We start from the raw sequence: 26,151 nt of genomic DNA on the forward strand, positions 1-26,151 counted from the left end.
GTGTCCCGGGCTCCCAGCACATCCTGGGCTCCCAGCTGGAGACTGCCAAAAATAGAGGATGTATGGACAGTGCTCTGAGGGGCTAATGCCAGGCGATGGTGGGGCATTGCCCCTCCACTCTGCTTTAGGCTCCACCACACTCCTTTCACCCTCAGCCATGGAAATGTGGGGTTTTCCAGGGGATGGAACAACCCCTCCTGCTGGGAGAGTAAAGGGCAGGGAGGAGCAGCATGGCCACCCCTCGGGGCACAAGCCCACTGCTGTATCCCTAGTAGTTCTCAGGATCTGCTGGGATATGGATACACCACAAAGATGCAGGAGCAGCTTGTGTGAGGCTCAGGCACATCAGCCAGCATCACCTTCATGGTAGTTTTGGCAGGAGAAGCCACAGCTCTGAGCCATCTTCCAGTCTGGAGATAATCCCTGCTTGCTGGTCTGCCCTAAACCAGGCAGCTGCATCTTCCATGGGGAGTTCCCAGCCCCTGAGAGGCTGGTTTGATTGCAATCCAAGCTTCTATCAAAAGTCTAGTTGGTGCTCAAGTGACTAAAATGATCAAGGCAAGACACATGGATGTGCCCTTTCCTCATTGATGAAGCCTCAGCTCCACCCCTCCCAACACAGTCATGCAGAGCATGGCAGAGTTCCCCTGGCCAGTAGGGACTGCCCATTCCTGGGGTGCCCCATTTCCCCAAGAAAAGCTGTTTTTGTGCCAGTAAACTTCACCAGGGAATAAGCAAGAGTGGCCCATCAGGTTTGGTTCAATGCTGCTGTGCCCATCCCAGTGCCTGTGGGTCCAGTGTCTGGCCAAGTGTCCACACCAGTGATATCATGATCAGCTAAAAGATGCCTCTCAAGTCTATTTATGCTGCTCTTTAGATTCTGCATAGAATATCATGCATGAGATTGAGTGGAAAATGTCTTCTTTAACTCCTCCAGTTACAGGATTATTTAACTGAGCTACTGCTCCCTAGAAACTTTTGACTCAAGCATTACAACATTGCAATACAGGAGAAATTAATACCACAACAGCCCTTGGCTAGTCCCTTTTCTCTTCTGGGACCTGGAAAGCTCAGACTGGAATAAGGAAATTTAAAACCAGTTCAGCTCTAAGAATAAATGGTAGTTAAAACCAGCAAGAAATAGGTGAGGATTTTGAAAACAAATGCATGGCCTAATCAAACATGATCCTAAAAGAAGTTAAAGCAGCTACAACCCCAGTGCTGCTCCTGCTTGGTGTGTACAGAGTATGTGAACTGGCTGAACTAAGGCGAACTTCACGGCACAGACTTGGCCATCAGGAGCACAGCACTGAGCCCAGGAAGAGGAGGCTGATGTCCACTGTGTGGCCATGGCTAAGGGTGCCACCCCCAAGGGTATCCCATGCACCTGCAGCTGCACAGCTAGACTGCGTTTGAGTCAGAGCAGCTTGAAAGTCATAATTTTATTTTCTCTCATTCTCCCTATTTTTGGCTTCAGATTCTTGGATGTCTCCTGCCTACTCCCCAGATAAGTGACAAGGAGTAGGTTTGAGATAGTAACAATATGAAAATGAGTCAAAGCACAGATTGAGCTGAAAGTTAGCACAAATGCAGGATAAAAACCTCTCAGCAAAAAATAAGAGTCAGGTAGGCAGAAGATCCTCAGGAAAAGACTGGGGAGCCAAGGGAGTACTGCAGGTTCAGTGGGGTCCCCAGTGCCACATGGTTCAGGAAATCTCACAGGGATGGTCACACTTCAGACACACCCAGGCTGAACCAAGGAGGCAAAAATCCAGAGAGGAATGGGAAGGATCCCAAAATACAGGCTATGAGGAGAGAGAGGGAGATAGCAAATAAACAAACTCCAAGATATTAAAGGCCAATAAGCTCTTGCACCCTCCACAGCCATAAAACATGCAGAAATAAAGATGCTAAATACGGACACCATTTAAAGGGAGGGCACAATATTGTGTCACCATATGGTGATGTGGCCCTGGCCAAGACCCTCAATTACAGTACACACACACCTGGCAGTGGCTCATTTTTTGTCTATGCCCATCTTTCCTCTGGGGACATCCCCTGGCCTCCTGCAGGGTACATCCTCATGGGATGGGGAGCTTTCCCCAGCAAAGAATTTATGTCAAGAAATTATTAGCTGGCTTACTCCAATCACAAAGTATTTTTACATTTTTAACCAGAAGATATAAAAATCCAGGAAACGTGCATTTATGGCCTACAAAAGGTTCAGCTTGAGCTATGACCTATGATTTTATGTAATTTACTACTGGCCTTAGAGTGGACTCCAATTCCAGCACCCCAGTGAGCTCTTTTTGGAGCATTTCTTGATTTGGGCTCTTTTAAATCACAGCTGGGCAGTCAACCAGATATGGGAGCTTGGAGGGCAGCTGGGCACTTGCCCCATGGCACAGGAGAGCCAGGAAGTGCCAACTTTCAGTTTCTCATGAAGACTGTGCCTGTGCCAAGTTGGAAAACCTCACCCCAATCTTGGCCCTTAGTGTTTGCCCTGGAAACAAGGTGTTTGCTGGTGGGACTGCTCCCTTCTCACCCCTCTCCATTTCTTCAGGTGCCAGCAAGTCAAAACCTTTGAAGAGATAAATAGAGCAGAGTGGTTGTATCCATGTCTTGGCTTGCAGAAGGATCTGCCCCAGGGCTTGGCAATGTTTCTGCTGCGATGTCAGAGCTTGTGGGGGTGACTGGAGCATCTCTTCACCACAACCCACTTTGATGCCATTATTACCTTGAAGGCTTCTCAGAAGATTCAGCCCTGACACAGCCCCATGAAGGAGCAATATATCATCATGAAATATGCTGAGTTGGAAGGGACCCACAAGGATCATCAAAGACCAACTCCTGGTCCTGCACAGGACACTCTGATAATCCCACTATTGTGCCTGAGAGAATTGTCCAAATGCTGCTGGAGCTCTGACAGTTTTGGGGCTGTGACCATTGCCTTGGAGTAACTTCGTACTTTGAGAACATGTCTGGGTGATCCATCTTTGGAGGGGAAAGAAGGTTCTGCAGCATTAGTGATTTATTTAGTTTCTGATAAGAAGTGATGAGAGCTGCTCAAGCAGAGTGTGAGATATACCTAAAAAATGGAATCTGTACAAACAAGAAAGGAAATTGCAGCAACTGTGGAGCAAAGCTGCTGTGTCTCTTGACCAAACACCAGAGCTTCTCTGGAGGAAGGTGTGCTGCACACTGTGCCTTGAAGCCAGTATTTGTGTGTAGAGTAGCTGGAGGACCAAATACTGACAGCCCTGAAGAACCTCCAGACTAGTGCCAGTCTGATCTGCAGTTCTCCTGAACCATGACTTTCTCAGCTGGCTTTTTTGCTCTGATTTTTTCTTTTGGGGATCAGTCTGAGAACAGACCTACTTTATCACGGTTAAACACCAGCCCAAAGCAACACTGAGCAGTAAGAAGCACAGTCTAGCTTGGTGTCATGCAACCCAGCTGCTCAAGGTACAGAGAGCCCAGCAAAGTCTGCTTGAACCGTAAGAGTCAGTAGATAAAGCCCTGCCAGTGCTGCCTCCTTCTGAAAACTCTCCTTATGACCTATTCACACTTCCTTCACTTTCTTATTTCTGATTTCAGACCACACCTCACACTGCTTGCAAAACCTAGCTCACAAAACAAGAACAGTTCAACAGCCAAGTGTTGCTGCTGTCAGCCCAGAACACTGCTGGTGGCTCAGCAGAGCTTTGTTAATGTCTCTTCATCCCTCCAAAAATTCTCATCCATGGTCCTTTTGAAGGTTTCTGAGCCATTTGTGTGATTTCCAGGCTGAGTGAAGGGATGAACCCCCTTTATGCTGCCCCTTTATCTGCTGTCAGCCAAGAGGGACTCCTACACCTCTAGCCCTTCTGAGGGACCAGGCCATTTTGCAGGCATTTCAAAGAGATTGTGACCAGCAGAGCCCTGAGCTTCCTGCAAACCAGGATAGCAGCAGAGCCTGGGCTGAAAGGGTGTGAAGAGCTGCAACTTCCCAGGATGAGCAGCCCCACAGTGATCCTGGTGTAAACTCCACCTCACCCTGTGCCCAGAGTGGCACACCCAGCTCTCTGCTCAGAGCTTGCTGTAGCTCAGCCACAGCTTTGGCCCAGAGGTGACATTTGGGGCTTTATTGCAGATGCAGGTTGCTATGGTGAAATGACTTTCTGAGCACCCTGTAAAGTCCAGAGAAGGATTAAAAATGCTTGCAAAAGCCAGTCATTGATTTGCTGTGCCTGGCTGATGGCAGCTTGTCACCCAAAAAGCAGCAAAGCATCTTCCTCACCCCCTTTGCATGAAACCTTTATTCTGTCTTGGTGTTCTGTAGTGCTAGTACTGCCAGTCAGATGGTGCTGGGATGTTCCAGGTGCCTTCCTTTCCTCTGGAAATGTCCTTCCTCATTTTCTCATCCCACATGGGGAAGTCTGTACAGCCCCGGGCAAGACAAGGATGGGTACCTCATGTCTGGTGCTGAGTTTGCAATGCCGAGGTGGGGGGGTCCTGCTCCCCTTGAACCTCTGAGCTTGGGCCTGGCTGGGCTATCCTTCCTCCCTCCTTCCTTCCTTCTCAGGAGGAATGAGACAAAAGCACATCTGCACAGGGCAGAAGAGCTTTTTTAGCTCCCAAGCACCCACACAGTGTTTATTTGCAAGTGAGTCAACCGGACTCTAATGGGTTTGTGGATGCTGCACAATTCACCTCTCTCTTATCTCAGGGATTTTCATTAACTTTTGGGCAATTTTGACAAGGATTGAATTTTCCCCACCCACACACACATCCTGCTGTTCTCTCATTGAACACATCAATTAGCAACCAGAAGAGTCCACAGCACCTTTTCTCGCCTGGATACAGCCTCCCCCATCAGCCTTTAACAACATTTCCTTGTGCAGTTACCCACCCCAAACCAGGTCTGGCCCGAAAAGGCTGAAACACTTCACACCTCATCCATGTGCTGCTCATCCCACAGATATCCCACAGATCTCTGTGCCATTCCAGGAGCAGAATCCAAATGCCCCAAGCAAGGACAGAGCCATGTATGGCGCCTGCAACCCTGCAACAACATCTGCCAGGAGCAACCATGCAGTGGCAGAACAAGTGTAAAATTTTCTATCATTCTCATTCAGAGTATCCAGAGTATTTCAGAGGTACTCCAGCTGCCTTTGCAAACCAGTGAGCTCTCTGATTTCCCGATTTTTAGTCCTGCTGGGATACAGACAGCCGCACAATTTTCCATCAGTCCAGTTGTTTCCACGAGGTAGAAGCTGATTCATCCAGCCTGGACACAGCAGGATGCAGAGTGACCTGTGGAACACCTCCCCACACTTCTGCTCCCTCCTAGTGCTGCTTTCAGCCACCACCAGTCCCGACAGCTCTGACCCAGGGCAGCACCATCAGCTCTCCTTTTTCCTTGAACTCAAAGCAAACATAAGCCGAATTTAATTTTAAAGGGAGACCCTGAGATCTGTGTCTGCAGACCAGGCTTTGGGAAAGTCTAAGGCTCACTCTGGGAGGAAGCGCTGCTATTGCTACCACAAAGGGCCTAGGTGGTGGCAGCTCCATCCCTGCCAGCCCTGAGCCAGGGCAGGCCCTCAGGGACACAAGGATATTGATCCCATCTCAGCCCCGTGTTCTGAAAGGTGGAAGTGAAAAGCAGATGTGATGTCTGGGAAAGTTTCCAACATGATATTTTGGGTTTTCTTCCCCCTTTTCCTCTTCATTTAAGATCCAAATCTGAGACAGCCTAAAAAGCATCTGGACACAGCAACATTCAGGAGCAGGAGATGGCAGCACCCCCCAAACATGCCCCAAATCCCTGGGCATTGGAGGTGGGTGGTCTGGGGTAGATGCAAGGAGATCAGCCCTCTCAGCCCTGGAGCCCAACCTGCTGCGGGCTCCTGAGTTTAGAACCGCTGTTCCCAGGCAGAGAACGAACAGGGGCCTTTAACATCGCATCTGCAAACTGGAACAGAACTTCCCTGCAGGCTGGAGAAGCAGCAGGAAGGGGAGTGCTGGGGAGCAGCTGCTCAGGCCTTGCAGTGCCAAGAAACCTCATCTCCCCTGCCCTGCCTGGCTCCATCCCAGGGCCCAGCAGGACCTTTGTCTCATAAAGGAAAACCTTTCACTTTCCCAGATGTTAGGTGAATTGGACAGGAGACCCCAGCTCCAGAGCATACAGAGGCAAATCCCAACTGAAGCACTTCCAGAGGTGAGGGCAGGGGAGCATCTCCTGAACCCTGAGTGGCTTGGGTTCCACTGTCCTTCCTTAGACACAACAGCTTCACCTGGGAGAGCTGTTTCAGGGAACCTGAGGCTTGGCTGCTGTAGGAAGGCTAGGAGAAGGGAATGCTCAAGCAGAATGAGTTTTCTGTCAGGCTCCACATTTTGTTTGAATTGTAAGAGCACCATCTTGTGTCACAACTCGGACTGCTCCTGCTCCTGGCCAGAAGAAGCTCAAGCTGAGCGTAATAAGCACCAATCCGCATCTCTTCCCTTCAGCTCCCTTCCTGCCATCATCCTGAAGTGTTTTAAAAAGCAGGAAACTATTTGCACTCAAAATACACTTCTTTTTTTAAAGAAGTGTAACCACACAGATTCACAGAGTCCTGCAGGTCCTGCCAGGAGCTAGTTCAGGTCCCTGGCCAGAGGCCCCTCACAGCTTGTTTTACAGTAGAATTAAGGGGCACTTGTGCATCAGAGATCCCCACAATGGTCAGTACCAGCTCCAGACTGTATTGTACAGACAGGACACTGAAAATGGGAGGTGAAGGCAAAAAGAATCCCAATTTTTAGTTTACTATTTATTACATTGTAGAAAAATGGAAATAGTCTCCCTTAGTAAGTTTGAGGTTTAATTTCCAGCAAAAATAGTGTTTTTCAGTAAAAGCATTGGCAGTGAAAAAGTTTAATAGTGTGTGTATTCTGCCCTGAACACTTCTTGGTGTAGGAGACTGGTACAACTGAAAACTGTTTAGAAATCTACCTCAGAAACAGTGAATGCTTTTCCCATGATCCCATGCCCAGTGCAGACAGGTTTGTTATTTCCAATGGCTTCAAACTCCAGTGTCCAAACACTACTTGTAACTCCTTAGCTCAGTTCAGAACTCTATTCTCTTATCTCTCTCAACACCAGATCTGAAAAATTCAATTGCTTATGCACAGACCTGAGGGCCTCCAGGGCTGCTGGAAGAGCTGAAACATTTCCAGAGTGAAGATTTATGTTGTTTCTTCCCTTTTAATACAGACACAATCTGCTTTAGCACAGTGCAGTGTGTGACCTGCCTGGAAATGGACATGGCCCCAGAATCATCACTGTAAGGAGAGGGAAATGCACCAGGACATACGTTCTGGAGAGGAAAAAATCTTCCAGGAAAATCCAGTAACTAAGCAAAAATTATGGTGGGTTTGTTAAGCACCAGGTTTATAAAGCTTCAAGGTGGTACAACAGTGGTAACAGGACAATTGGTAGTTCTCATCCATGGATGAGTCCAGTATTTGCACATGCATTTGTGCAAACAAATCGGAAGCATTTTTGTTCCGGAAGTTTTAAACAACTTCATGTGAGCCCTTCACCAGGGCCCAAGGGCAGCAGTAGCACCTGCAGTGACACTCATGGGGAGGGCAGGGGGGGTTTGTGTCCCCAGCACAGTTTTCTGCACCCAGTGGGGCTCCCTCAGCCACTGGGAGTAGCCAGGGGTTCTCAGGGACACTCCTGACACACTGATCAGGACACACAGCTGGGACAAATGTGCCTAGAAAGGGGCAGAGGAGCTGGGAAAAATGAAACCCTGGCTCTGGCCAAGCGTTCTGTTCTGCAGTCACCATGTCCTCATTATTCTCCCTTAAAAACACATCACTTCCTTTGCTGAGCAGGAAGTAACCAGCAGGCATTTGAGCTCTGATGAATCTCTGCTAAAACAATTTCAAAAATAAATCTCAGTGTCAGCATCTATTTCATCTGATATAATCCATTTCATCTGAGCTGCATTAAGCAGATCTCCTTCAGATTTGTATCTTAACAGAGGCACAGACATCATAACTTTTCTTCACAGCTTTTGTCTGAGCACACTATGAGAGAGCAGGATAACACCAGTCCCAGACTGACTCAAACACATCATTGATAATGACAATATTTGGCATTAGTGTAAAATTCCCAAAATTGTGTCTTCTGATAGCACCAAAACTCGGCAAAATTAACATGAGATTACAAAGAACACAATGACCCAATGCATGTTTCATATACATATTTATATATATTTAATGTACAAAGTTACATTCTGAACCTCATGGATTCAATAATAGAAATAAATACTGAAATAACTACACTGCTATATGAGCTCTTCTGCTCACAGAAAAGAAGCCTCAAGTTTAACAGACAGCAAGTTTAATGCTGTAGAATCCATCTCAGATTACAGAGGCAAGTAAAATTGAGCATAAAGTTTCCAACAGACAAAACTTTCAAAAATTACAGACCATAAATTGTTTAAAATATATGTTTAAAAGATTGAGAAATGTGCATCAACAAAATTAATAAAGGAAACTTAATCTTGTTAGAGGGCGGGAGAGACATTTAGTGTATAGAAAAATGCTTTGAGGTGCAATATAGGTTGTTACAATATGGCATAACCCTGTTAGAAAAGAACATTTAATTTCCCTAAAGAAGAACTGTATTTGAGTTTACCATGTCTCGTTTTACAGAGCAAGGCCTTCACAAGGCCCGCCTCAACAGGGCCATTTACAGAGTGCTAAGTCAGGTTTAATCCTTTGGTAACTTTTATAATACTCACATGGAAATAAATATTCAGTTGCACAGCATTTTTTAAAGACATACGTTCTTTAGAACAGTTAGTATATTAAAACAGATTAAACATTTGTTTATTACTAAGGCAGCCTATGATAAAGTGTCTACGCCCTGTCAACTCAATCCTATCTGGTACAGGAAGACCTTCCCAAGGAATGGACAATGCAGCCTCACCCTCACCATGCAAACACCCCTACCCAGGCAAGTCACGTGCTGCATATTTTGTGCTCAAAATGTTTCCAAACTATTAACAAGCTGTAGATATCAAGAGATTAGCTCCTATTTATATGATGCTTTAATCACGAGTGTAATGCATAAACACATTCTTGAGACAGAGTTGAGGGTGTATTGTCATCACAGTGCCTGGGATTTGCGTGCTTTATTCACCTTTCAAAGTGACCTTAAGGGGGGAGTTTATACAGCCCAGCACACTGTGATGGCAACAGGACCCAATTAATCTACTGTACCTTAGGACAGGGGATAAAGTTTTTAAATGAGAAATAGAGAGAAGTGCACATGCCTTTATCTACACTCATAGTGCTACACAGTTCAACTACTGTCTGCTTTAAAACCCTTCCACTTTGGGACAGAAGCAATCCATCATTCTCTGAACTATTTGCAAGGGCTGGCCCACTGAAGTGGCTAAAATGGCACAGTGGGCCAGCTCCATTTGGCAAAAGACCAGGTACACACTTGCCAGGTTGCACTGCTCCAGCTGGAGCAGTAATGCTACTCAGAGAAAACAGCTTGTCTTTAATAACAAATTAAATCCTACAAAGAACCAAGGAACAGAATTGTGCGCTTTTCTTCTGAGAACATGAGAATGTGACAATCAACCAGTGACTAAAAAACTTTGGAGATTGTGTTTTCCAAAGAGAAAAAAAAATTTCAAGAAAATGGCAGGAAATGCAAAGAAACGGCACCACTCACAGTGAAGATTCTACACAAATGTAAAAGTTTAGACAGCATTTTTCTTAAGACATCCCATCAGTTAATTCAGATGTGCTTCATGTTCAGCATACATGCCTATAAGTTTAAAATAGGTGTTGACTTGGGTTACTTTTGTATAATTGGTATTTGTATAATTTTTAATAAGCTTCCAGACTTTATATTTAAGCCAAAGTACTTAAGGAGTGACATTCAAGATGAATATGGAAAGCAAATTATGAACAACATGCTCTCATTGCTTTTGGCATTCTTGAAGAGAAAAATACTACCAAGATATTAAACATCTTTAATAAGGATTTTTACTACATAGTTCATGTCCTAAATACATATTTACGAGAGGAACAGCTGTGTACAAAATATGTTGCTTAAAAAGTATTTATAGATATAAATCTAACCAATAGACCTGAATGGAGATTTTCTGGTTTATCAGCTATGATATGCATTTGAAAAAGCTGCCTAAATATATATTTACACAACAGACCTCAGCTAAATGCGTTCATTTTAAAAACTAAGAAAATATATAGACATATGTTTGTCTGATAGACCAGAACTGCTCCTATTGCATAAAAATGTTTAGGCAGTTTTAAAAAAGTGTTTCTATATTTACTCCTCTGAAACTGTTCAGTTCTCTCACATAATCAAGTTACTTAATTTCTCTGCTAATCTGAACAGCTCCAGCCTTTTGGGGGTAAATGCTGGATGTACATTAAAACCCCTCAAAACTTTTACTTTCCAGAGACTAAATTAAAGAGCAAATCTGGGTTTTTAAATCTTCTGAAGTACAGAAATCATGAAGTGTTTAACTTAGGTCTGATACTAATGCAGAAATTTCAATGTAAAAGGAAGACCATCTTAAACCCACATTTATGGTTAAAAAAAAAGATGATGAGTAGACAGAATGTCAGCCTAAGATTAGTCTCTTGACTTTTGGTAATTTTCTCTGTCCTTGCGTTACCAGATAATATTGTTGCTGAGTTATTTATTTTTTAACTAAACTGGGGTATGGAGCCACAAAAAAAAAAAAGACAATTTGTACCTAATTATCTGGAACTACACTTCCTTTCATGCCTTAGGCATCACCTTTACGATCTCACTTGTGTAGAATGTGTTTTTTTTTCCTGTACACTTTCAGTCTTTTCTCATGCTCTAATTGACATCTCCAACCTTCACACACATAGTGCCTTATGAGTTTGAACAGTTAGGCAGAGAAGATCATTCTAAGTGCTTAGGACATAAGGGGTTAAGAAAAGAACAAAACATATCCCCTGATTGAGAATTTTACAGTTATTTTCCAATTTATATCAACCTAAGAATACCCTTTAGAACCAGAGTTGTTCCATGTCAGGGAAATGGAAAAACATGCTCAAAATTGCTCATTACTGAGGGCAGCAGTTGTCAAACTTTAAGGTTCAATAGTGAAAATAAGATTTTATTTAAATATTTTCATTTTAATTCCTATACAGCCTCCTCTTTCCCCCCACAAATTCTGAAGAATGTAACAAATTAAACTGTGTACAGTGTATGAGAAAGATTATCCAGGTTTGAAAACAAAAGCTGAAATATACAGTTTGCTTTAGCCCTCACTAAGTATTTGGATGAGTCTTAGTAATCCATCTTTTAATTTGTCCATTTTTTTCATACCCTGGGAATAACTTTGCTGTTTTACCCAATGCATTATACAGTGAAATGAAGCTCAGTTGGAACAAAGCTGAACTCAAGTGAGACTACCAAAGAAGTGAACACATGAGATTGCTGTGGTACAGTCAAACTGTATCAGCTGCTCACTGTGGTGTGCACACCAGCTGGAGAAACATCTGATTTCCTCACACTGTTCCATTTAACACAGGTGCAGTAAAACAGCACAAGCTAATTCCTGTATAGCTGAATTATGACAGGTTTCAATATAAAGTTAAACAGCAAAGAAATGCTTCAACATCATGTAGTGAAACAGGTTCACAAAATAAAAAAAAACAAAACATGCAGAAGCATTTTTTTTTTTTTTTGCTTCCCCCCCCCCCCCACCATTTTTAAGATCTCCAACTGCATCCTACAGGCTCACTCACTGCCACACATGACTTGCCACACTATCAAGTGACTCCTCTCAGCTTTGGCTACAGAAGGTTCAAGTGGTAGAGCTTCTCCCAGGAGTTCAGATTCTCCTCCTTCATCACCTGGAACAAAACAGCTTTGGTTGAGGCAGCCAATAACCAGAACAGCATCAACACCACATGCAGCAAGACAAGAACTAACACTAAAAAGACAGTGTTGCCATATGCTGATATAAAAACATATTAAAGTCTGTGAATGTAAACAGAGTGTGTTGCATAATTATCTCAGAGCCCAGCATTCTGCTGGCAATATTCTTTCCTTCTAGCCAAAAAAATAATGGCAGGTTCATAAGTATCCATATTCTACACGTTTCATTACTTATAACTCTTTAATGGAGAGAAACCTAACAAACCCAAACATAAATGCTATGGGACAAGAGCTGTAATTGAGCACATGTGAGTCAACACAACATTCATGTCCGTGGTCAACAGCTCCCACTCTTTCCTCCTGTTCCAGTTATTCCAGCTTGTCACAACTCTGCCCACAGTGGCAAAGACAGCCTTGAGCATATTCTCCATCATTGCTCTTCACAAAGAAGAGCAGTTTTGTAGCTGCACCAGAACTCTGGGTGACAGCAGCTGACTGGGACCAAAAGTGACACTGAACTGCCCATGGACAGTCACGACCATCAATCCAGAAGGTCTCTTTTAATCACAGGAAATAGGAACTGACCTACACCTTCAGGAAGGTGCCAAATCAGATTTTGGCTGGTGTTCTGGTTAGACTCCTTTGGAGGGTGCTGAGGGAGCTAAACACAGAGTAACCCCAAAGTTTGCTAGGCTCATGTGGCACTGGCTGGGCTAACACAGCACTGGCACTCAGCTCATGGCTTTGCCATCATGCAAGGGAGAGCAAAATGAGCATTTGGAATGTGGCTGTTCCAGCTGCCCTGAGTGACCGCGGCACTTGAGCCTTCACTGCACTGTGGCACCGAACTGTCTCCAGTCCTGCCTCTCACAGGAAATCCAACACGGTCACCCCAGGAACCTGCTTGTCACTGATTAGTGGGATGACAGTATTTGGAATGGCCTTACTGGGTTTTCCTTTGTAATGGTTTATGTGGGTTGTTTGGTTGGTTTTGAAAGACTACAGACAGATTTAGGCAAAAGGTCAAAAGCAGGTCTAAGAGTTGTGATACCTTTTTATGCACTTTTTGTCAAGGTCTCCAGCTGCAGACTATAAGCACAAAATCACAACAGCTCTCACTTTATTTCCCAAAAGAGTTCAATTAAAAAGAAGATACATGTTTATAAAAGAAATCTTTTATGGGCTAGATCATGCCAAACTGCCAACTAAGAAAAGCAGTGATCAAACAGCAGTGATGGGCATGCAGAGATAAGTGATTTACTTTCCCACTCAAAAATGACTAAATTTTACACTGAGTATTCTTCACTTAACATGACTTGTTTTTAGTCAGTCTGCATATTTAAGTAACTAAGGACACGTCTTCCGGCAGTTTGAGACAAAAAATTAACCTGACAAAGAAAGACTGAAAGCATTAACAGGAAGGTGATACATGACTCCAAAGCAGAGTTTCAAATAAACCTTCTGACACAGTCATTCCTGTTATAGATGAGTAATTAGATGGTTGGCTCTCACAACTAAGGGGCAAATGTTAAGAGAAATTTTGTAGATGTATAGTTATGTTGCTGTAATATGTCCTCCCCCTTGCATTGGGATGGCCTTGGTAGCTGGGGCATTTGGGGAGGGTCAGCTTGTTATTACGGTAACACCTGATCTCCAATCAAGATGTAAGAAAGTGAAGTCCAGCACTAGACAGCAAAGAAGGAGTCGACTGATGAGACTTTGCGAGGAGCTAGAGGTATAAAAGATGGAGCATCCAGTTTGTAGACAAGCACATGGTGGTTGAGTCCTCTGCTCCCAGCACTGTATTTTTTTCTTATTTAGTCCTTTTGTTGTACTTTTGTTAAGTGTGAAAAGTGCATATTATATGGCTCTATGCAGATATTTACTATATGTATTTTTTTGTATTGATTAGTACTGCTGTATTAACATTTAATTAGTATGATAAATGTAGTTTTGTAGTTAAAAGGTAACTTTTGTAGTTAAAATTGGAACTATGTAAGTGGGATAATTTTTTAAGAAAGAAATAAGGTACTCGCAGCAGATAGCAGCCACAGGACACCTAAGTCTTCAGAGATAAAGAATTTATTGTTCTCTAATCAGAGGAAACTGACTTCTTCCTGCCACTCTCAGGATCAAAGATGCCTTTAGGATAAGGAGGAAGAAGCTGTCATGACCAGACCGAATCCTTTGTTTGAATGGAATTCATGCATCATGTATGGGATGTATGAATATTCAACGGGCTATTGCTTTTAAGGGTTAATCCTTTGCCAACGGGTGTCCTTTTTCGGGGTTGCGCTGCCCAGAAAAAGGTATCCGGAGTCCATAACTCTTTGTTCCTATTGTCTCATAATGTCTTAATTCAAATTGTCCAAATTATCACTACTCTAATTGTATTACTATTTTTATAACCATTTTACCAGTATTAAACTTTTCAAATTTTAAAAACAAGTGATTGGCGTTTTTCACATTAAAGTTGAATAAACCTTTGAAATTTTAGAAGTGAGCATAATTTCTCACATCCCAAAGGTCATGGTTCGTTGGGAGGAGGAGAAGCTGAAGGTGTGTGTCAGAATAAAAATATTTCTACCCCTGCAGTGTATGGTAAAGATTCTGTATACTGACCACACAAATGCACTCACTGCAATCACAGCAGCAGTTATTATGTGGTTAATTGCTGTTATTAGATTTCTAGAGTCCCATACTGTTGTTATTAGATTTCTAGAGTGCCATACCTTCTCTCAGTATTTTCTTATGGCTGCAGATCTTCACAGCACAGACTCGTTCTTCGGCATATGGCTCCTTCAAGACTCTTCCTGACTGCCCAAGCCACCCCCTTTTATCCCAGTTATCTTCACTAGCCACAGCTGCAGCCCAATGAAGGACATCACAGATGCAGCCCATCAACAACAACTGGGACCTACCAGGGCAAGGCCTATATACAGATATTCAAGTACAATACTGATATTTTACTAGGACTCAAAGGCCACCTCCACTATAGTTAATACCCGTTCAGTAAGAAGTACGACTCATTTAAAGCTCAGATTTCTTACCCATTCTGAAGTCAATGTATCCTTCTCCACCGCTTATCACCAACATTGATTTTAAGGGACTCTGGTTCAAGGACTCCTGGGCTTGTTTATCAGCTGTTAGATCTGTTCCACTACTACTCTGAGGGCAAACAACCTGACCTGGGTGGAAAACAGAACACTTTTTTATGCCTTATCTCGGAGTGAAAACTTCTGTGCTTGGTCATTAGATGACAATGTCTAAAGCAGTTGAACACCTTCTTAACATGCAAGTGCTCACTTAGCACAGCACCTTTTTCACAGAAGGAAGCAAAGTCCCTGCTTGTGATCAAGCCCTTTTCCTCCCATTACACAGGGCTGTATTTAGCAATCAGACAAGCCTTGTAATTAAAATACATTGTTTCTGAGAGTACTCTTGCTATCTTTGACTAAGCACTGTGTTCAACTAAGTGAATGAAGGAAAAAACAACAAACAAACAAAAAATCCAAACAAAAAAACCCACCTCTCTTAAAGGTGGTAACAAAACCTCACCTGGTACTGCCACAAAGAATTTCACAGCATCCCGGTGGCCGTGGAAGCAGAGCTGTGCGTGCGCCATGGAACAGTAGGGGATGAATGTCCCTGGAGTCACTTTGTCACTGTGCTCATCTCCATACACACGGATCACACTCCCCGGACGGTTTCCAGAGCCTGCTGCTGATTTATTGGCTGTAAAAGAAGAGGTTGTTTACTACTTCAAAACACAAAATGCTGGAGTGGTTATTTGGTAAGAAACCTTATGGTACAATCTAAAAGCTAAAGCCAACTTAGATAAAAATGAAACAGGAGGGCAGCAATGCCAATTCAAGACAGAGCTGGAAAGAAAAAGATTGCATGCTTCGTTATTTAAGTACATCAGAAAATGGAGCAGGATTCTTATTAGTCTAGCATAAACACCAGATTTCAATATCCTACTTTTGGGGAAAAATAATTTGTGACAGGACTGTGTCTTTCAAAGAAAATAAGTACCTCTAATGTGTTTCAATATGAGCAAATTCCATGTACTTAAACATGTAATTAAAGACAGTTTCATTCCAACTAATCATAATGTATGCCCTTGCCAGCAAAAATTCTCTAGAAACAGCCACCTGTGGCCATGAAAGAGCTACCCTATTATCATTCTATATCTACATTTTACTGTGAAGTTTTAAAATACATTAAACCAGAGAAGTACTCATGCTAGACATACAAGCCATCTCCATTCCAAAGACTATCAAAGTAGTGAATGAAACAGTGATTTGTAACAAGACAGCAAATGATGTGGATTAATGACAAAGTTATAAGATGTGATATCACATTGGCTGGAAGAGAAAGTCTATATGAGAGTTCAGCTGCAACACAGGATGATATGCTAAACTGGTGAGCAGATTGGTGGCCATTTAGCAAACATAAAACTGCTGCAATGCAGTAACTGCAAGTGGAAAAACATTTAGGAACATACAAAGGGTAAATCTATAAGGAGTGGGAAACAGCCTCAAAGTGGCTATTATAAGCCTGAAAGTAGGTTTTGGTTCAGAATCTGCACTTACCCCGCAGCCCCAGTAAACGTCCCTGGTGGAGGATTACAGCTAGTGAGAAAGGAGGAAAGGGGAATGGATAGGTATGACAGTAGAGGAGAAGGATTAATGAGAACCCACTGCTCATATTTTGGTTTTTGATAAGGCAGAGCTTAAAATTTTAGCTCCTAAAAAAACCAACAGATATTTAATTATCGAAGATTCGATCAAATGTCACAAAGAACAGCATCTTACTATAGAAGTTCCAGTACAAAATAGACCACAAAAGGACTGTCACATATTTTTAAGTTTATTATTGATTAGCAACATTTCCCCTTTCTCTCTTTCCTTGACAGGAGGCTCCAGAATAATATAGAATGACTCATGTTTTCAAGTACCCTTTCGGAACATCATCTGCTGCCCTGCTACTAAGACCCAGGGGACTGAGAGATGCCACTGCTTATGCAAGGATGTAACTGCTTTATTACTATTTCTGACCAAGGTTCTCAGCCCCACTATCAGGCTACCCCCAAAAGGCTGTTCTGACCCACAACCAACCAACAGAAATGAAATGCAACTGAACAGCTTTAATAGGGACTTCTTCCCTTCACTCCTAGCTTAAAACAAACTCCTCTGGAAACATTAACTTAAGCTTGACGCAAATTAAGACCTATCATTTTTGAAAGTATGATTTAAAGTGTCTCAAAATCCATGACAGGAAGTCTGTCCTTCCTTAGTACATTCATGCAAAAAAAAAAAGACAGCTACTGAATGGATGGACAATGCAATGGAACAACATGAGAAACAATGCATGTGTTTGCTGTTCAACAAAGCAGACATAACATGAAGAGTTTTCACTATTAAATCACCCTAAAACTCCACCTGTCAGACCACACTAATTTCTAATTAACAACAGTACAATTAGGACTATCATAGGCCTGCATTTTATTTTCTGAAACTTCTGTCCACCTGTTACAACATTAGTCTCAGGCACAAGTGTTGAGGCTTTAATTTCGTTGTTGTTGTTTAAAGGCAATCAATTTACCAAGCTTTACCTATTTAAGATTTGGTTTGCCCTTGAGCTGTTCTTTTCTCCTGAGATTCAACTGCCCTCAATTAGTTTCAGCCCATGACAAGTCTGGGGTCTGTTACCAAGCAAAAACCACAATTTACATGATTGGAATGTGACCAGGATGTTAGTGCCCTGTCTGAATGTATTTACAGCTCCTGTAACTCTGAACGTGTCCTTTAAAGCAATCTGTGCTACTTCTGTTCCAGTCCTTTATATGCAATTTGTGATTAATTCTCAAAAATTAAAGCCAATCAAATTGTATTAGCAACAACAACATCAACATGCTCAAATCAAAGAAAAATGTATTTTGTGATCACACGGCAATCAAAAATAACATTAATAAGAAAACTAATGATGGCTCATATAAGCAATAAACATCTATCAATGCTGTTAATGCTCAGAACACCTCTAAGGCTTCAAAGTGTCTCTTTGATTCAAGCCAACTCTGCTCAAATGGCAGTACAGGAGATTCTGGAGATTTGTTATTTTTTCAGGGTAACTGTAACCACATACACAGATATAGGGGCTGAACACCCCACAGGCCAGATCTGTTACAAACCTGGCAGTGAAGTTTTCTATCCATTAGCAAGCACCTGAATGCTGTTTAATACTCTCTCTTTTTTTTAATGCCTACAGCATATTGCACAGTGCTATTCATTGATATTTTACTTACTTTCTGTTAATGGAATGGAGATGATGACACCATTTCCTGTTCCTACCCATAAACGATTACAAGACACCATAAGTGCTGTGATTCTCACAAATGAGAATCCCAGTTTACCAGTACCTAAAAACAAAAGACGCTTTTCATCAAAAATTATGAGCAAGAATAATTTTAGTTCTACAACAGAGAATCTAAAATCCAGCTCCCAAATCACACACACAAGTAATTCCCTCCCACTTATGACAGAAACAAAGTAGAGGAGCACATTTAAGTTGTAAAGATAACCTAGAAGGCTACAACACTGTAATTAAATTGAGAACCTATGTTTAGAAGTCTAACTTTAGCTATGAGAAAGCAAAAAAGGTCCTTAATGCTGCACAGTAATATTTTTTGGGGCTTACCAGCTTTTAAAACAAACAAAAAAGTGAGCTTACAGACATAAGACAGTTGTTTGTAATCCATTTAAATTAATTTCTCATTTGTTAGTGGGGGAGCAGAAGGCTGACACGAGCCATGAGCAATGCACAGCAGTGACTTGTGAAGGATTTCCCAGAGCCTAATTACCTGTATTTGTTGTGTAAGGTATGTGGTCAAACTGCTCTTATACAGATATTAATGAAAATAATCAGAGAGTCTACTAGGTTCAACAGCAATAAAAATTTCTTATCTTGAGGGGGTTTTTTTTGAAAAATTAGGCAATTTTTCCAGGCAGGTAATGGATTCTTCCCATTTTTAGCTATAAAAAATTGTATCAGTATAGAAAAAGAGAAAGATTGTAGTCTCTACTGGTGCCTGCCCAACTCAACCACCACTTTCCTCATTAGTTATGAGTTTTTAAGGACACTTTACACACCAGGTAAGGTCAACAGACTGAAACAGAAGATCCATCACCCCCATCATGCTTCATAGACTGACTTAGGCTTCTACTTCCAGATTCAAGTTTGCACAAACTGATTTTAACCGGTCTTTCCATCGACCTTTACCCCAAATCTGCAGTAAGAACTGCCTGATCTCTAGCAGGAAAAGGAAGCTGCAGAGAGCAAGAACACACCAGTTTTTCCTGGGAACTTACCAAGCATTTTGCTTACATAGGGCTCAATGTCCACATCCTGCAGGTGCTGATAGGTGTGGGCATGGTAGAGGCGCAGGGTGGAGTCCAGGCGGATGGACACCCATACCCCGTCCCCCACCCATGCCAGCTGCCTCACTTGGCTCTCCCTCCTTGGGTGGGCATCAAAGGACTTCTGTGAAACATTGGGGTTCAAATGAGAAGGTAAAACAAAGGGAAGAGTAAGAAAGGCTTCTCTGTTACTCTCATACAGTCTGAATTGGCAATTTTCAATCAAGCACAACCCACTGATTTGCAAGATCACAGACAGTGTTTAGCTCAGTTACAAATAGCATGTGATGCTCTAAAATTGCTAATTCCCTTCCCTGAGTGTGATCTCAAAGCTGTAATTTCCTACTTGGTCTTCATCTACACATCTCATCCCAGCCTGCTCCAGCTTGTCTCCCTTGAACCTGGAGCCTTTTTGGTCTGACATCCTGCTGCCACAGCACATGGTACATGTGCCTAAAAAATGCCTTTCTTCCTTGTTCATCATGACTGACTTATAAACAACCCCACCATGTGCGAAATACTCACTATCCACCAGCAAAACAATCAATTTCATTTTTATATTAACTTCATTTCAGTTAACAGGTCATTGAGTGACTGATATTTTCAGAAGAGCTGAGCAGCCACCCTCAAAGGCCTGGCCCATGTCTCAGGCCAATTAGCAGGAGCTGAAGCACTTATATTGCTCAAGGCTTGCAGAAACCTCAGCCACTTTCTGCTCTTGAGATGACAGACTAAACACTGCAGATAAAACAGCAGCTCACACACCTTGCATAAACTTTTCTCTAACTGGAAAGAGAGTACATTCCAAATTAACGCTTGCAAATCTCTGCACATGGGTGGAGAACAAAATGAGGCACACCCAGAATATGCTGGGAGCTGGCTGTACAAGCTCTGCACAAGCACACTTTCCAGTTTCTGGCCAGCCAGAAGTGGAGAACTAAATCTCCCAAAAACTGGTTTCAATAAGGGAAAACTTTCTCATCGTAGCTTTAAGTCTTCCAAAGCAACTATTTCATAAAACAAATTTGCTAGGTAGCCTGTTTCTGTACTGATGAAAACAGATGCCTCCAGAGTTACTCGGGAGTCTGAGCTGCAGCATTAAAACACAACATTTAATTATTTTAATCAGCATTGGAACTTACCTCTATTTTCATGGCCTTTGGATGAACAACATAGATTTTGTTCCTATAGCCACACCAGACCTTGTCATGTACCACTGTCATGCACCGGATGGAGTGGTGTGGCCGGCCCAGGTCCAAGAGGTGATAGTTTGACAAATCCCACTGACCATCTGCAAAAACAGGAAGAAAAAAAGTAACACAGGAACCTGTGTTTGGTTTAAGGAAAATTTAGAAGTAAAAGCAACCATCTTAAAAGTCTAATTTTTTAAAGTATTGTAATAATCTGGGTAAATCTGTACAAGTTTTATGGCTAGGCTCCTCTTAAACAGCAACTAACATCCCAAATGTTAAGATTTTTAAAAAATAAAGTTGTACAATGATTCAGGTTAAAAATTCAGCAAACCATTTTTAAATCAGCAGGTTGCCCTGTGATACAGGCTCTGCTTGACTACGACCAGTACCTGTGACAACAAACAGCTTCCCATACAGCACTAGCCACCTGCTGCTTGGCAGAACATAGAAGTGTTGGCCAGTGCAGATTTATTTAAAATATGCTGCAAGGTCTTAAAAAAGGCACCTGAAATCTACTAAAAACATACTAAATTTCATCATTCAACACCAATTAAAATTCTTCTGTAGACTGAACTAAGGCCACAGATCATCAATGACATTCACTAGAGGGGCTTAGGTATTGCGAACCACTGCAGTGAGCTTTAAAAAAGTAAACAAAACAAAACCACTAAATACAACTTCATCCCAGCTGCATCTTTTCCTGTATTTGCATTAGTGTTGTGCAACCTTTTAAATTCTTTTAAATGCTGAGCACAAGGATTTAAGCATCACAAGGGAAAGATGAAATTAATAGGGTGGAAAAACAAGCTAATACATAAGTTTCAGTTGCTCCATAGTAAGACCTTCCCCTCCAGGTCCTATTTCTGGAGGCTGAGGAATGGAGGTGGTTCAGGAGCAGTTTGAGCAGAAATTCTGAAGGGATGCTTACAAAAATCTCATTGAAGGACATGTCCAGAGACAATTTTTATCACTAATAAAACAGAAGACATGACTATTGAGCATAATGAAAATTGCAAGACAGATGATAATCAACGCAGACTTTCATATGGCATTTCCCTATTTAGCAAATCTATCCCATTCTCCATTTCAGAGTAAGAAAATACTCCATAAATGCACCACAACAGTGCAACACAAGAACTTGAATCTGCAACTGAAATAACAAGAAATATTTCTCATAACAATCCATAAAAAGGTCAATGGGGAATACATTATCAAAACATTACTTGTAAATGGCACATTTCTTTCCTAACTACTGTTAAAAATTCCCTGGTTCCCAGATGCAACAGAATCCTTACCAACTCCCCGGTGAAAGATCGCAAGCGTCCCATCTGCCAGCGCAACCAAGACTATTCCTTTGACATGTCTGAGGAAAAAGGAGGCACAACAACACAGTCTGTTAGACTGCTCTGCTCAGAAGGCAAGTTTAAAACTAGGTATAAACATTTCATATTTCAGCATTTTTTTACAGTCATTTTTAATTAGCCCCAGTGTTTTGATTTCTACAATATAGCTCAAGAGAATGGATGTACCAAGGGATCAAAATCCAGTTCAGAGAGATTGAAATATATCTGGTTACAATGCCTGAAGAAAACAGCAAAAATAGCAACCTACAACTGTTTTGCATAACTACAGCTCATTCTTTGGGCTGTGTATTTCCAACAGGCACAAGATTCCTTTTATTTTCCTTACTCCCTAGAAGGTTTCCACTGTCCCTCAAAAAGCATGCAGGCAGTTATGGCAACTGACATTCCCAATACCAGAGGAGGAAATAAAAAACTACTTTGGAAAGTATTTTAACAGAAATTCATTATGATTTACATGACATTCTTTCAGGACTTACACAATACTGAGAATAGAATCTTTAAGTTTAATGGCATGAACACATTTCCTCCACTGGGCCACTGATGAATGAACATACAGGCTGCAAAGACAAATCAGGAGGGATTAAAAGCACTACCGGACAAAAACAACCACAAGCAAAACCCTTATAAACTGAAATCCACAATCAAAGAGAAAACAAGTTTTCATCTTCCACTGGAAATTATGTGTACACTGAAAGGAAGAACTACATAAGCAGCAGAATGGTTTTTTCAGAGGTCTAAAGCATTACAAACTCCCTTGCAGATCCATCTGCAGTAAAAATTACAATACATTTTTCTAGCATACTAAAATATTGAAAACTATTTAATTAACAGACCATAACAATTTCTTTGAATACAAAAAAACCCCAGAACTTCTCTGCAGATAAAGTGTTATCTAATAAAAACGGACTTGCTAATCACCTACAATACTTCCTTTGAATTCTGTAATGCCTAAAAACTGCAGCAAAGCATTCAAGGTTTTGGCTCTCTTTAGATCATCCTGTGCTTAATCTTGACTTGAGACAGTTATCAGGCCTGTAGGCACAAGAAGCAAGTTTAAAGTAATGATTATAAATAAATATAACAAGATGAGCACGTCCTTACCATCCATTCTGTGCTCCAAGCCACATGGTTGGTAAAAGGCTACTCATTTTTTGTGCTTCTTCTCTCACTAGATCTTGCTCGCTTGGCAGAACTGCAACATCCTTATATAACTGTGACTCAGTACTAGAAAAAAACATCAGTTAAAATACATTTAATGAACTGCACAGATTACTCAGGCTATAAGCCAGGTGTTTACTTCACAATTCAGAGTTCCTACACTACCTTTTGAAGTACATGAGATGTTTAACAATACAGTAACCACACATGAAAGTACAATACAGATGTAAACCTCAATAACCACGAATTTCTTCAAGTGGACATTTACTTTTACAGGGAAAACTAGGTTCCATTCAAACCTGTCAGTATTATTACCTCTGGGGAATTGCAGAAGAGAGTCACAAAGCACAGCCTTGTACCAAGACTACTTATATGAACTTCAACACACTTTAAAAGGAAAAAGTAGTAATTTTGTCTCCATGCTATGTGCCTACAAACATTATACTTTTTAAAAATACATTTTAAGAGGTATGAGGCCCGAGACTAGGTACTTAGGCTGATACACTGGAGATGCCTCTGTTGTATGCTGCACTCCCAAGGGATCTGTAAAGACATGCTCTGTGTAGACTCCAGTTTGTGCAATATCAGCTGTGTCTTCTCCTGTCCCTGCATTGACTTCTGTTGCTTCTGTTGCCTCCTCTGCTGTTGGAATGTTCTCATCTACTGAATTATTTTCAGCTGCAATATCTATGAAATAAGCAAATTTGAAAAACTTTTAAACAACTGCAACAGAATTTGTTATTGTTTAAAACAGCCAGAACTTGATACTTAAAACTGAAGTGAATAGCTGTTATAGCCAGACAGTTACAATTTCCACATCAGAAATGCCCAAATTTTAGTAGGTGGCACTGTATAAACAAATGTCAAATGCACTTTTAAGTATCAGCCTGATGGCTCAGACTAGCCACTAAATTATTAACTAGGACAACAGTAAACAAGGCCAACAACCACATATTCATTGACAATCAAATCACCATACAGCTCTGCAGGCCATATGACAAAAAAATTATGAATGTCTACAAAATAATCACTTACACTTAAATCTCTATTAAGACTTGACAAAATCTAAGGTATATATTTTAGTCACTCTCTGGTAAGATCTGCATTTCAAATACTACATTAAAATCTCTCTAGAGCAGGCACAAGAATTCTCTCAAAAGTACCTTCAAGAAGCAGCTGCCAATTCCCATTTCATGTCACCTCCACCACTTTCTCAGCTACAATTTACAGATTTACAGTGAGTTTATGTTATCACAGCTTACACACTGTTAACCTCAGTAGTTGCACCACTTATTTCCAGCTTCATCTCAAGGTGTTTGGCCAGCCCTGATATATCTGTAGTGTTTATCACATACCTGAATGTTTCTCTGCCACAGGTGAGGCCCCATTGGTGTCAGGGGCACCAGGAGTCCCCGTGAGACCCTCAGCAGTGCAGCCCACCACAGTGATTCCCCCCAGCAGGCTGTCAGTCTCAGCAGAGCTGTTGCTGGTCATACTGCCACACAGGGAGGATTTGTCCACTTGGCTGGAATCTGCTTCCTGCGACCCTTCTTCTCCTGCAGGGTAGTCTGTTTCTCTTGCCCCTGAGAGAGATTAAACTCAGAATAGCATAATATCCTGAGCTGGAAGGGACCTACAAAGATCCAGTCCAACTCCTGGCCCTGCACAGACACCCAGCAATCCCACCCTTTGTCTCAGAGCATTATCCAAATGCTCCTGGAGCTCTGGCAGCCTTGGTGCCATGACCACTGCTCTGGGGAGCCTTTTCAGTGCCTCACCACCCCCTGGGAAAGAATCTTTTCCTGACATACAGCCTAAACCTCCCCTGGCACAACTTCAAGCCATTCCCTTGGATCCTGTCACTGGGTGTTTTTCATAGGGATAAAGCCAAATAACCTCTCTATCTAATAGCTAAGCTTCAAACTCAATGAACTCTCCAGAGATTAAACATGCAGACAGCCCCTATCTACAAGGTTAGTTTCACATAATCAGCAAATGTGGAAGATGCTGTCACAAAGCTCACAAAACAAAAGCAAGATCGACATATGCTGCATTACAATGTCATTCACTCTATTTCAATCTGCAGCTTTTCACATAGTTTATTTCAATTTTAATTATATCTTCCTCTAAAATCAGATTTCATAACAGTGCAGGTACACAAGGGCACCTATCTATGTCATCATGAAGAATTTAGGTGCAATAGAGGCTTGGTTCTGGAAGAAAAACTGTTTTTCTCACGTCCAATTCTCTTATACTTTCAAGACTTGAATTATAAATGCAAAAAGGATTCCCTCTGAAGGGAGCTTGCTTATCTTCAAGAGGCTGAAGAAGTCAAAAAAACAACAAACATATTCTTCTTTTTGTGATGTTCGCAATTCCATGAAATATCTACACCGTTGCAGTTTGTAGTACATCAAACAAAACAGTTCCCCTTGGCTGCTGACATCTCTCTGATTTTCAGTTCATGCAAGTCAACAGCCAACTTAAGAGTGAAACAGTAGGGTAGAAATGCAATAGTTTAATGTACAACTAACCACTTTCTTATTGCTCTGTTACAGTAACCTTTCATCATACTAAAACAAATCTGTGGGTTTTCATTGCATACGAAAAACTGAATAAGAATCAGTTAAAAAAGGCAGGAGCTGAACCAGCCCAAGCATTTACCTGGCACACTGGCAATACAAAGCACATGAGAATTGCAAACAATGAAACTGTCCAGAATATTCCCTGGTTGGTTTGCATCAATAATGATAACTTTTGTAGCAGAATGTGTGCTAGTACAGATCCAAACTAGACTGGATAATTCTTCCTGGTGCTTCAGCTCCTTCTGCTGATCCTGAAGGAGAACAAAGGCAGAAATTAACAACAGAAAGGGGGACAAGAATAGAATTACTACATTTGATCTTTTATGGTCTTATATTTTCACCTAGAGAAATATACATAAATATGTGGGAAGTTAAGTATCTTCAATGCCATTGCAAAACTACACATAATTACTAGTTCTTTATGTAAATGAAGTATAAAGCTCCCTCATATTTCATACTTCTATTAAAAATACATAAAATATTATAATTACACTGCAC

The 26,151-nt window shown here is 41.6% G+C and overlaps 1 protein-coding gene across 12 annotated transcripts in view; it reads right to left on the bottom strand.

Moving 5' to 3' along the window:
* Window positions 1-8,221: 8,221 nt before the first annotated feature.
* SPAG9 (sperm associated antigen 9) overlaps window positions 8,222-26,151 on the bottom strand; it is a 62,370-nt gene continuing 44,440 nt past the window's right edge. For 4 of the 12 annotated variants that reach the window (XM_058039118.1, XM_058039117.1, XM_058039121.1 and 1 more), the window contains 12 exons: window positions 25,733-25,904; window positions 24,424-24,651; window positions 23,560-23,755; window positions 23,012-23,134; window positions 22,387-22,467; window positions 21,842-21,909; window positions 20,496-20,644; window positions 19,306-19,477; window positions 18,243-18,356; window positions 15,494-15,670; window positions 14,986-15,123; window positions 8,222-11,910 (listed from right to left, as the gene is read on the bottom strand). In XM_058039118.1, coding sequence (XP_057895101.1) covers window positions 11,795-11,910; window positions 14,986-15,123; window positions 15,494-15,670; window positions 18,243-18,356; window positions 19,306-19,477; window positions 20,496-20,644; window positions 21,842-21,909; window positions 22,387-22,467; window positions 23,012-23,134; window positions 23,560-23,755; window positions 24,424-24,651; window positions 25,733-25,904 — 1,734 coding nt within the window. In that variant the 3' untranslated portion in view covers window positions 8,222-11,794. Of the gene's footprint in view, window positions 11,911-14,985; window positions 15,124-15,493; window positions 15,671-16,530; window positions 16,570-18,242; window positions 18,357-19,305; window positions 19,478-20,495; window positions 20,645-21,841; window positions 21,910-22,386; window positions 22,468-23,011; window positions 23,135-23,526; window positions 23,756-24,423; window positions 24,652-25,732; window positions 25,905-26,151 lie in introns of all 12 variants that reach the window. The other 8 variants (XM_058039116.1, XM_058039112.1, XM_058039120.1 and 5 more) reach the window with 4 other exon arrangements.

This window comes from Melospiza georgiana, chromosome 21 (genome assembly GCF_028018845.1).
Source record: "Melospiza georgiana isolate bMelGeo1 chromosome 21, bMelGeo1.pri, whole genome shotgun sequence".
Classification (NCBI taxonomy): domain Eukaryota; kingdom Metazoa; phylum Chordata; class Aves; order Passeriformes; family Passerellidae; genus Melospiza; species Melospiza georgiana.